Source organism: Condylura cristata, unplaced genomic scaffold, assembly GCF_000260355.1.
Source record: "Condylura cristata isolate star-nosed mole 26May11 unplaced genomic scaffold, ConCri1.0 scaffold00005, whole genome shotgun sequence".
In the NCBI taxonomy this organism is placed as follows: domain Eukaryota; kingdom Metazoa; phylum Chordata; class Mammalia; order Eulipotyphla; family Talpidae; genus Condylura; species Condylura cristata.
Genome location: NW_004567106.1, coordinates 35,471,197 through 35,484,023, shown reverse-complemented (window position 1 = coordinate 35,484,023; position 12,827 = coordinate 35,471,197). Strand labels below are relative to the sequence as shown.

General features: G+C 35.3%; 1 protein-coding gene across 2 annotated transcripts in view; it reads right to left on the bottom strand.

Moving 5' to 3' along the window:
- Nucleotides 1-12,827, bottom strand: part of ABCB4 (ATP-binding cassette, sub-family B (MDR/TAP), member 4) — a 58,597-nt gene that overhangs the window by 22,716 nt on the left and 23,054 nt on the right. For both annotated transcript variants that reach the window (XM_004676874.2, XM_012721076.1), the window contains exons 11-16: nt 12,367-12,477; nt 12,028-12,153; nt 7,256-7,459; nt 6,490-6,660; nt 3,345-3,506; nt 948-1,124 (exon numbers count right to left, since the gene is read on the bottom strand). In XM_004676874.2, coding sequence (XP_004676931.1) covers nt 948-1,124; nt 3,345-3,506; nt 6,490-6,660; nt 7,256-7,459; nt 12,028-12,153; nt 12,367-12,477 — 951 coding nt within the window. The remainder of the gene's footprint in view (nt 1-947; nt 1,125-3,344; nt 3,507-6,489; nt 6,661-7,255; nt 7,460-12,027; nt 12,154-12,366; nt 12,478-12,827) is intronic.

Here is a 12,827-nt window from a genome sequence, read left to right as displayed (position 1 = left end):
TCATTCACCTCATTTTCTTAGCAGGAGAACTCTAATTTAGCGGCATTGTGTGCAACAAATATATTCAATTTTTAAAAAGTGAAGACAAGGTTTTTGCAATAACTAAACTAGTATACATCTGATTTTCAGCAAATTTGAGCTAAATGTCTGGTCAAGCAGACATTTCTCTTGCTGAAATGTCTTCTTTTGTAGCTACATACAGTCATGTGATTAAGTTATATGTAAAAAGTACTGCAAATATGTAAAAGTACTGCATGGGATTTTTTGAAAATCTCATTTCTTCCTGCATCTAGAAACATGCAAGTGATGGCTAGAGCTTCTGAAACTGTCTTAGATCACTGAGGATGGAAGTCAATGCCAGAATAGAGATGAGAGTGACACAAGCTATGCAACTTCTATCGACTTGCCTGACTTGCTGAGACCCCGCCCCCCCGACTACCTGTAGTTGGGGCCGGTCCCCGACATGAGAGGAGCCTGAATCCATTGTGACTGTGGAGCAATCACTCCAACCTGGGATTTCCCACCTATAAGATTTTTTTTTATGTGAAAGACAAAAAAACCTCTTAACTAGTTTAAATTGGTGTTATTCTTACTTTCCTAGCATAAACAAACAGATGTAACCCTACCTAAATAGAGTGTGTCAATATCTAGGTCCTCTTATTTTAAATTAATCTTATTTATCTTAGGATCTCAAAGACAAATGGAATGTGTAATGTTAATATTAAGCATCTAAGCATAAAGACTATACTGTTAACCTTTTTTTTCCCCCAGTGGAAATCCATTTTCAATTGGAATTTATTTTAGTTCTAGTCAAATATACTTAGCATTTGCACTTTTCCTTTTTCAAGAAGAATAGGACACACAGTAGAAATCATTTGTGCCTCCAAAATAGTTGCAAGGCTAAGAATTTTAGCAATTAAGCAGCAATTTAAATAAAACACACTTACAAGTTCATTGGTTTCTATATCCAGTCCATTCTGATGCTTTCGTGAATTTCTAAGGCTTTTTTGAGTAGAATTTCTAAATATGTGAGATTTCCAACCATTTGGGGTCATACCAATGACAGCCTTTTCATCAACTAGTTCAGTTTCAAATTCTTCTGACTGGACTTGGTTTCCTGATGTCTGAAAAAAAGAGAGCGACCAAGTGGATGTAACCTTCAAGTCTGAATTTTACCTGTATCTAAACTTTTAGATTCCTTAACAGCTTCTCATTCAAAGCTCATTGGAAAACAATAAAGAAATGCATCAACACCCAGAAGTGAAAGTTTTTAAATGATGGAAATACTACATTTAACTTGAAAAAAGATAAAAATAGGAGTAAAAAAGTATTTTCTAAAAATTTTAGGGGAAATATTTCACCACTCAGCTGACATGAAATAAGTACGTAAATATGCACAAATTGAAAGAAAAATCATGACTATGAAAGGGAAATATCAGCAGGAACACTACCAAAAATTCATTTTTAAAGCTACCAACAGGTAGAGCTGGTCACCAGCCTTAGGAAGCAACTAAACCCATTACTTCCACTGGCTGAACATAATTATCTTCCCCCTTCCTTGCTGGCACACCCAGAGTCTCAGTCCCATTGCCAGTTTTGATAAATAAACCAAGTTTCCCACATTAGAAAAATGACTAAACAATTTATGGCACATTATTTTAAAGTACCATTGAGTACCCGCTTAAATAGTGGGGTCTGAATGATTGTACAACTGAAATGTTAAGGAAAAAATGAACAATATATGTATGAACATACTAATTACAGTTTTATAAAAACAAACGCTTTTATAAATATAAATAGTATGCTTATAAAATATGTTCAGGTTATTTCCAAAAGTTGTTCAAGTGAGTAAATAAGACAAACCAGTGACTGTTAAAATAACCTAGTTTTTGAACTACAGATCACTATGGCTTCATATTATGGTTGAAGAAACAAATATGTACCTTGCTTTAGGTACTAGAGAAAATGTTTTGTTTTTTTTTTTTTAAAGATTGATTTATTTATGCATACAGAACTGGGGTACAGGCCAGAGGTGCAGGGGCGGTGAGAGGATTCACCAGAGACAGACTGGGGAGCAGAACAGGTTGACTGATGAAGTACACTGCTGAGGGGAGCAGTGGGGGGGGGGTAGGAGAGGTCTGCCCCACCTTGTGGATCGCCTGCAGGGCAGGCGGGGATCGAACTCATGCAGAAGTGGCTTAAGCTTCTTAGTGCTGTGCTTTAATCCGCTGCACCACCAGATAAGGCCTGTTTTCTTTTTTAAATAAAATAAACTATTCCATTCCTAGAGCCTCTGGTTTTGTTAGGATTGTCTGGTAAGCATTTTTTTTTTTTTTAGTTGCATTTACATCAGTTTACAGCCTTGCTTTGATTTAGAGGTACTGGACCTTTCCATTGAGGTGCTGTTAATGAAGCATGGTGACAGGATGATATGCAACAATATGACTCACCTCTTGCATGTAGCCATGTCATTACCTGACCATGTACAGATGCCAACACAAACCCATCTGGAACTCTATAGATACTGAACATATATATAAGCCCTTGACTTCCTACAAACAGCTCAACTTTGGGATGCGAATCTGCTGAGTCAGTACTGGTGTATTAAACCTGTTTTTTGTTAGCTCCGGTGTCCAAGTTTCCTTTGTGCCATATAACACTACCACGCCCTCCCACCAGACCCCTAAAGCACCCACAGTCTACCATTTAAATTCACTGGGTTCCCACCTCACTTTGTTCTTGTCCTTCCCTTCCCCCTTGGGGCAATATTAACAGACCGATTTCTAAAGTCTGTTATTAGTTTGGCTTTAGCTCACCATTTGTTTAGTTTCTCTATATTTGTTTAGGTTTTCTATATAAACACACCATCTAGTATTTGTCTTTCTCCTTCTGAATTTTCCTTAGCATAATCTCCTATAGTCCCACTCATATTGTTGCAAATGGCAAGAGTTTATCTTTTTAAATAATAGCTCAATAGTATGCCACTGTGTACATACACCACATCTTCCTGTATACTCATAATGCCTTTGAGCACTGAGGTTGTTTCCATAGTTTGGTTACAGTAAATAGTGTTACAATGAGCACAGGAGTTCAATTCAGTGTTTGCAGATATTCCCCAGGCAATTTTGGATCTCTGTCCTAAGGATTAAAATTTTTGTCACTTTCCTCTTCCCTCACCTTTCTCTTAGGAATCTTTCATCGATTCTGCATTAACATCTCAGATAAACATCTAGGCATCTTCCTGAAGTTTATTTTTCAATATGGCATTCATTGTAAGATGTTTTAATAATTTAAGTAATACTTATATTTAGGAGAAGCAGAAAAGCTCCCTGCAAAGCAGATACCTGCATGTGAACAAGCCTGAAGTACACTCCTTCCTTCTTCATCAGTTCACTGTGGCTTCCTTGCTCCACAATAACTCCATCCTCAAACCCAGCTATGACATCTGCATTTCGGATTGTGGACAGTCGGTGTGCTATCACAATAGTGGTCCTGCCTTCTCTAGCCTAGATGGGAAAAGGAAGGACAAACAAGTGTTTCCCAGTATTGTCATATTATCAACTAATATCACATTAGTTAGCATGATATCACAGCTTAGATATTTTTGCAGTTGGAAGAGAATACCTTACCATTGCTGTATGATAAGGGCATCACTCATATGTGAAAGGTTAAAGTGAGACTTGAGTTCTAGATCAGACAGTATGAGGATGGATAACTCTGGAAGCATAAGGTGCTTGAATAAGTGTTTATTCAAGAAAGTGTGTGACTCTTAAGTATTTCCATACTTGTCTGAGAAGCCTTGGTTCTAAGTTACATGGGCCTGCTAGAAACTGGAGCATAAACATACTAAGAGGAGTTACTTCCAACTAGAGAGCTTCTTTGTAGGGTTTCCTTTGAAGTACCTGATTTCACCCATAATTATTATGAACTGCATGCAGGCAGTTTAGATGAAAATTTTAAATTATGGTTAAATTTACTTTCTGAATGTTAATTCCTGGAATGGGACCAGTAACTCTTGATTTTAAAGAAGCATCCCAGGTGATTTTTTGTGCATATTAAAATCTACAAATCACCTAAGTAGATCAGAGACCTCAGATGTTGGCTTGGTGGGCTAACAAACTGACATTTAAACCCTGGGAAATGCCTAGAGTTTGGCTCCTAACTGACTAACCAGTTTCTGAAGGGCAGTTCTGACTTTGTATAAGAATGCAGAACTGCAAGTAACAAAAGGATGGCCTACCAGGCCTCTTAGAATTAGCAGACCCACAGTAGCTGGAGATAGCTTAATAGTACTGAGATTTAATACCTCATGCCACCACAGAGGCCCTAATAATGCTTACTTTTTAAGGTCCATATTAGCCCCATTAGATTAACAGACTATTAAGACCTGTCCTAATCTGAAGCAATGAATCCACATCTTTTGAAGGTTATTCAAATACAGCCTAATTCACCTAAATAATTCAAGATAAAAATTAAAGATAAGAGGCTACATTCTCAACAGCCAAAGGAAAAGAAAACAATGTTTAGCAATCAAGAATGGATAAATAAATGTGCTATATCCATACATACACTGGAATATTACTGGGTTATAAAAAAAAGAATGACTTTCTGATACATGTTACCACATGGATGAACCTTGAAACATTATACTTAAGTGAAATAAAAAGTCGAAAAGATCACACATTGTATTATTTCATTTGTAAAAAATGTCCAGAATAGGCAAATCCAAGAGATTAAAATAGATTAGTGGTTGTCAAGGGAAAGGGTGAGCATGGAATGGTGAATGCGTGGTAATGGGTACACTACTTCCTTTGGGGCTGATAAAAATATTCTGGGATTAGATTAGTGATGATGGTTTCAAAATCCAGTGAATATAACAAAAAACCAGTGAGTTGCAGATTTTAAGAGTGAATTTTATATTGTTTGAATTATATCTCAATTATTTTTTAAAAGAATAGTTATAAATTTCTAAAAAAGAAGTCAATGAAGAGAGGAATATCTTGAGCAAATAACACCAAAAGAAAAAAGAGAACAAAACAACCCAACAAAACACAACTGTAGCAACTAAAATAGTGAAAACCAGGGGAAGTTGTTTCATGAATAGGAAAACTGACCAAAAAAAGTTCAGAAATGGGCATAAAGCATTTAGGAATTATTACATGATGCACACGACACTGTCCATTAGCAAGGCAAAAATAACCTATATCATGGTACTGAACCAATTGCATAGCTACATGAAAAATTAACGTGGCATTCTCTACTTTATTTATAACACAAAAATAACCAGATGAGTAAATATAAATAAACATTAAAAAAATTAAGCAATAAAAAAGAGAGAAGCTAGAACAAAACTCCATATTAAAACACTTAAGGTTTGTCTTTGATGTGGAAGTTGCATGACTTGGGCCACATATGGTAAGGCATATAGGAAATTATCTGATCAGTCTAACTATATTCTTGATACTAATAGTGATGAATAAGTTGCTAACAATGAATTGTTATAATAATAGGCTGATGCCATGTGAACAGATCAAAACTGAGAAATTAGAATCAGACTGAGTGAATGAGCTGATGCAGGAGAAACAAAGTCTGTATTTATAAATTTAAAAGTCAGCAATTGTAACCCTTGACCAAGAAATTTTGGCCAGAATAAAGCTATGACACAAAGAGATTATTTTTCAGAACTTTCAGATACCCGTGATGACAAAACATTGGCAAATAAATACCCTGGATTCAAGGACAACACTATTAAGAAATTTGGACGGACCTTCTGATAATTTTTTAGGGATAAAAGATAGACCCAAACAAAGGAAATTCTAATCTTTCAACTATTCTATATTATATATATATATTTTTATATTATATATATAGCTCGCTGTCTTGTTAGTGGGTGTGATAACATACATGCATAGAGGCGTGAACCTGTTGCCCTAAAATATACAGAGCTGTAAATTAATGTTACCTCAATAAACATGATTTTTTTAAAAAAGACTTTATATTGAAAAACCTATTACTGACTTTGACAGTCACTATTGAGTCAAGAGATAAAAAATAATCATTTTAATACAACATGTCAATGGTAGTATTCAATTCAGTAAATACTGACTTAAGTTCATTTATGCATAAAGATCTATATTAAATGTTATAAAGATATCAATATGAACCATTTATTAATTTTACCCCTTAGGTATATTTTAACACAATTACTTTTGGTCAAAGTAATAGCCTATATGAAAGAAAAAAACTAAATAGTTCACTGCACAGTCCTGGACTGATGCTCACTGTACTTTAGTTTTAGCAAGTAAGTAAATGGACCACTCACCTCTGCTTGCAGTGTGACCCCCTCAGAAAGGAGAAATCAATAAAACCCCAGGAGAAAGCTCCCTTTGTTCTTATGCTTATTTCTCAATCCAGACTTGCAAAGTATCTGCAATGAATTTCAATAAAGTTTCGATTTGCTGATCCTTTAGGTGTTTAGGGTTTACTCACCTTATCTAGAGCTGCCTGTACCTCTGCTTCACTTTCAGTGTCCAAGGCTGATGTAGCCTCATCCAGGAGTAGGATCTTGGGGTTGCGAACCAGAGCCCTAGCAATGGCGATTCTCTGTTTCTGTCCACCGCTCAGCTGGGCTCCCCTGTCTCCAACCAGAGTGTCAAATTTCTAAAAGAAAGCATGGAAGAGTATTTTAAACAGAATAGGCCTGCAGTCTTGAAATTCATGAAGACAGCATGGAGTTGCTTTTGACTCTCATAATAATCAAACTATAATAAAATAATGAATGCTGAATCACAAAAAAACTGATAGTCTATATGAAATTTTATATGATTCATGTACCAGAACATACTTCTTAAAAACCTCAACTGCATAATTCAAGGGATTTAGATAGCAAAGTTAGATAATACTACATCTCAAACATTACTAGCTTAACCTCTGAAAAAAGAAAAAGGCCTTTCCTGGTGGCGCAGCTGGTACAGCCACATCAGCATGAGTTTGATCCTTCTCAGGAAACCCACATGGCACAGCAGGCCTCCCATGACCCACCCACTGCCACTGCTCTCTTTAGCAGTGTACTTAGTCTATCTGCCTATTCTTTTCCACACTCTGTCTCTGGTGAATCCTCTCACCGTCCCTTTGCCTCTTGCCTATACCCTAGTTCTGTATGCATAAATAAGTAAATCTTAAAAAAAAAAAAAAGAATTTCGTCATTTCAAGTAAAATCCTAAACTGAAGAAGTCTACATTAACTGGTACTTTACCTGTGGTAATTTCATAATAAATTCATAGGCGTTGGCTTCTTTGACAGCTTTCTTGATCTCATCCATAGTTACATTTCCACGGCCATAACGAATATTTTCAGCAATTGTGGTAGAAAATAACACTGGCTCTTGACTCACCACTCCAATTATTTCTCTCAGATACCTTACATTAAAGGTCCTAATATCCTGCCCATCAATGTTAACCTGAAAGACGGAAACATTTCCATTTACTACTTAAAACTGTCTGATATTTAAAGCATCAAGACTCTAACTTCTTACTAGAAAAAGTCTTAGCTAATGTTTACCTTTTTTTATTGATTAGAAATGATAATTGGAAATAAACAGTAAATGTGTAAAATGTTTTCTGTTGATTAAATTTTATTAGAAATGTCTACTTATCTATCTAGTCTACACATCATTTTGATTACATCCTGAGGTTCTACTGCATGTAATATACCATAATTTAATTGTCCCCCCATTGGATATTTGACTTCCTTAAAGAAACACTGAAGACAAATACAGTAAAAGTAGTGATCATTAGGCTAGAGAGTGCGGAATTTTTAATTAAGACTCCTATTTTGAGTCAGACTCCATTTTATCTCTAAGCTCTTGAGACTTGTAGGTAAAAAGCAATCAGCCTGATTCAATAGTTTGACTCAACTCCCAAAGAGTAACTATGAAGAAACCCCACTCATTGATTTCTCCTTAAGGATGGCTACAAAAAAACAGTAACATTCCATTTTTCTCCTTATTGATGATTAGGGAAGAAACTGGAAGACTATTTACCTGTTATTACAAAAGACACCCCCCCCAACAGACACACATTTCAGCTTTCTTTCCAACAACTCCTGTCAACCCATCCAAAAGTTTCAAATAAAAGTGTTGTTAACCACTCCCCTGCTTGATCAATCAATGCCCTAGCTCTGGTAGTACACACCAGGGATTTGGTCTACAATCAAATCATTATTCCTTTTCTTAAGTAAACACTACTTGGGTTATATAACAGTCTGATTATTTCTCAGTCAGCAAGAATATGATTTATATTTATACTTTGATAACAATTAATTGCCTGTACAATGATACTGTATGCTGGGCATTTATTATTTGCTAAATAAAAGCTGGTTAAAACCCTCTAATAATTTATAATGCCAGCAAGAATATATAAATATATTTCCTGATAATTTACTTGTTCTAGATTTTATAATTTTAATGTGTTTTTCTAAAAAAAGGTGTGAAGTGGTAGCTTATATTAGCTTATTATCTATTTTAATTTGTACATAATATTAGTGAGACTAAACATTTCCTGAATATTTTCACAAATTTGTGTTTATTCTTGAAAGATATGAATGTTCATACCTATTATATGTTCACATTAAATTATCAAACATTAAACATAATACTTTTCCATATATATTATGTTCTAATGATTGCTTTCTTGTATAATAGTTTTACTGATTCTTATTGGAGAGCAGCTTAGGAAAAACTGATTCATCAATATCATCACTGGGTATTTCTTTTATTATTTCAATAGTAAGATAATTGTTAAATGTTGATATAAATAGTGAATATCTCTGAGTTACAGAACTGCTGAAAAAAAATTCTAAAAAATAGGTAATAATTTTAAAAAGAGGGTATTTTCAAATGTTTCCCTTCAATGGTTAGTATTCTACAAGGGTATTTTTTTCTAATAATATAATAGTTTATTTTTATATCATTTTGTACATTTTCCCATCTCAGTTGTAATCCCTGTGGGTTTCCCATCACCATATCACTCATGTGCCATCACCATAATCCAGTGCATTTCCCTCCCCCCACTGTTTTTGATCCTATTCCACACTTTACCCCCATAAAATGTCTCTGGTATATAGCTATTCATTATTACTGTTATTTTCTCGCCTGGTCCATTATACTCCTGCTATGAGTGAAATCATCTGGTATTTTTCCTTTTTCTTTCTGGCTTATTTCACTAAGCATGATCTTTTCCAGCTCCATCCATGTTGCTGCAAAAAGCATGTTTTTATTTATTTATTTATTTTGATTGCTGAGTAATATTCCATTGTGTATATGTACCACATCTTTTTAATCCAGTCATCTACTTTTGGGCATTTGGGTTGTTTCCATGTATTTCCAATTGTAAATAAAACAGCAATAAACATGGGGGTGCTGTATCTTCAAAGATGTCACTGAAGTGTTTGTTGGATAATGTTTGCTTCCAGGCATTTTATGGATTCCGTTCTTATGTCTAGTCTTTAATACCCTTCGAGTTGATTTTTGTGTATGGTGCGAGGTCATGACCTAGTTTCACTTTTTTGCATGTAGCTTCCCAGTTTTCCCAGCACCATTTGCTAAACAAACTTTCTTTGTTCCATTGTATCTTCTTTGCTCCTTTGTCAAAGATTAACTGCCCATAAACCTGTGGGTTTATATCTGGGTTTTCTATTTGAATCCACTGGTCTGTGTGTCTGTTCTTGGTCTAAACCATGCAGTTTTGATTATTAAGGCTTTGTAGTATAGTTTAAAGTTTGGAATTGTATGCCTCCATTCTCTTTCTTCTTAGTTATGGGAGTTTTGGCTATTTGGGGTCTTTTGTTGTTCCATATGAATCTCATCAATATTTTTTCTGTGTCTTTGAAAAATGTCATTGAGACTTTTATTGGGATGGCGTTAAATCAGTATGCCGCTTTTGGTAGGATGCCCATTTTGATGATGTTAATTCTCCCGGTCCATGAGCAGGGGATATCTTTCAATTTCATGGTGTCTTTTTGTATTTCTTTTAACAGTGTTTTGTAATTTTCTTTGTGTAAGTCTTTTACCTCTTTTGTTAGGTTGATTCCCAGGTATTTGATTCTTTTTGTTTTAATTAAAAAGGGAATGTTTTATTTGATTTGATTTGATTTGATTTCTACTCCTTCTGATTGGTTTTTTGTGTATAGGAAGGCCTCTGACTTTTCTGCTACCTTGCTAAGCTGGTTGATTAGTTTCTCTGTGGAGTTTTTTGGGTTTTCCATGTAAATTAACATATCATCTGCAAATAGGGACAGTTTTACTTCTTTCCCTATTTGGATTCCTTGTATGTCTTTTTCCTATCTTACTGTTCTGGCTAGAACTTTCGATGTTATGTTAAAAAGCAGTGGTGATAGTGGATACTCTACAAGGGTATTTTTTAAAATAAAGAAAAATGTTTACATTTAAATCACCCTAGCATTTGTTTTAGTAAATGAGGGCTTATATACCATCTTAGCAATGTCAGTTTTTAACAAAAATATTTATTAATTGTATTAAATTTGATTAACAAATAATTCATGTATCCTAGAAAAGTTCATATTCATTCCTAAAATCTCTATTCTATCTTAATGTCTTTTTATGTTTGTTTTCTCTGTACCTTCTAATTTTTGTTTTATAGTTGTTGAGTTATAGTAATTTTAATATCAGGCAAACCCAATATCCTATAATTGGTAATTTGAAGAAATTTTAATATACATTGTGGGCTAGTACTGTATTAATGTTAATATTACCGATTCTGATAATTATTCCACAGTTATGTGAAAGACTGCCCTTCTTAGGAAATATATTCTGATATATATAGTGATTAGGAGACATGATACATCTAAATTATTCTCAAAGGTTCAAGGTATGTGTGTGTATATTTGTGTACATGGGGGGGTGTCAGGGAAGAGAGAGATTTGGCAATAAAGCAGGTGGATCGAAATAAAAACAATTGGGGCATCCATGGTGCTGCAGGGTTTAAAGTGTCAGCACTATCAACATCCACTTGGCATGAGTCCAACTCTGGCCATTGAACGTTTAACCCACATGATGCAGGAGACCTGTCCTGTCTCACCTGCTGCTCCCCTCAGCAGATTATTTCTGTCAATCTGACTGTTCTGCTCCCCACTCTGTTTCTGGTGAATCCTTTCACACCCTGCACCTTGGCCCACACCCCAGCTCTTATATGCATAAGTAAATAAAAAGTAGGGCCCTGCCTGGTGGTACAGAGGGTTGGAGCGCAGCTGGCCTTGGCTGCTTCAGTGTGAGTTCGACACACACCACCCTCACCTAACCCGGCTTGCTGCTCCCTTCAGCAGTGTACTTCATTGATTGATCTGCCTGTTCTGATCCCTACTGTCTCTGGTGAATTCACTCATGGCCCCTGCACTTCTTGTCTGTACCCCAGTTCTGTATGCATAAATAAATAAAATCTTTAAAAAATTAAAAATAAAGACAAATAGTATATCTGGGTATATATAAACTCCCTGCTTACAACTTCTGAATATAACATTTTTAAAAGGCAAAAAAAAAAAAAAAAAGAATCCCCTAATCAATTAGTGTCCACCTGTCTCCAGAAGTTCTTTAAGAGACCATTGACTTCTCCCCTGTCAAGGTGTTTGTGCATTTAAAAAATTCAACTATCTTTGATGACTATTTGCATTTCTTTTGACTTTAATTACAAGACTGTCAATAACTGCTATATGGACATTTGTGACCCAGTAACTCATGAAAATAATCCTCTCAGTGATTTATGTCACTTTTCCAGTGATTTATAAAAAGCTTGAACAGACTAGAGCGCTGTTCAGCATCTTTGGCTTTCACATCTTGTATATATTTGTTAATCCAGTCAAAGGTGTGTACTGGTCAGATGCACTGCAATTCCATAGCACTTTTACCAATACTGCATTTACATTCAAATTTGTTTTTAAGACAAAACAAAAAATTTTAAAGGACTAGTTGGTACTCAGGATGCCACCTTGGAGAACTTAGTTCTCCCCACTTACCGTACCCTCATCAGGGTCATAGAGCCTCTGCATCAACTGGATAGTAGTGCTTTTCCCACAGCCACTGTTCCCAACCAGAGCCACAGTCTGCCCACTGTGAACCTTCAGGTTGAGGCCTTTCAAGATCTATGAGGAAAAGGGAAAAAGAGTACACTTTACAACAAAGACTTAAAGAGGCACAATTCGATTTGATTTTAAGTTTGAAAACATTGTCAAGCAAGGGAATATAACCTCAAAAGTGAAAAAGCACACAAATATAAAATTTAAAAGCTTTAGATTCTTTGAAATGATTAAACAATCAATTTGAGTCAGAAATTCCAGAAAATTTACCTACAGTACCTTGACATTAGCTCGAGCTGGATAAGAAAAGTGAACATCACTGAACTCCAAATTCCCTTTGATGCTGTCTGGTTTGTGTCCTCTCTCTGAAAAACTGTCAATTTTAGGATTCTAAATAAAACAAAATTCAATAACTATTCCATTATAAGACAAACAGTTTCACTTTTTTTTTATTATTACAAAAGTTTATTTTTACATCATTTTGTACATTTTTTTTTCCATCTCAAATGTAATCCCTGCGGGTTTCCCATCACCAAGTCACCCATGTGCCATCACCATAATCCCGTGCATTTCCCTCCCCTCACCCCATTTTTGATCCCATTCCCCACTCCACCCCCACAAAATGTCTCTGGTATATGGTTGTTCATTATTTTTGTTATTTTCCACCTGGTCCATTATATTCTTGCTATGAGTGAAACCGTCCGGTATTTTTCTTTCTCTTTCTGACTTATCTCACTAAG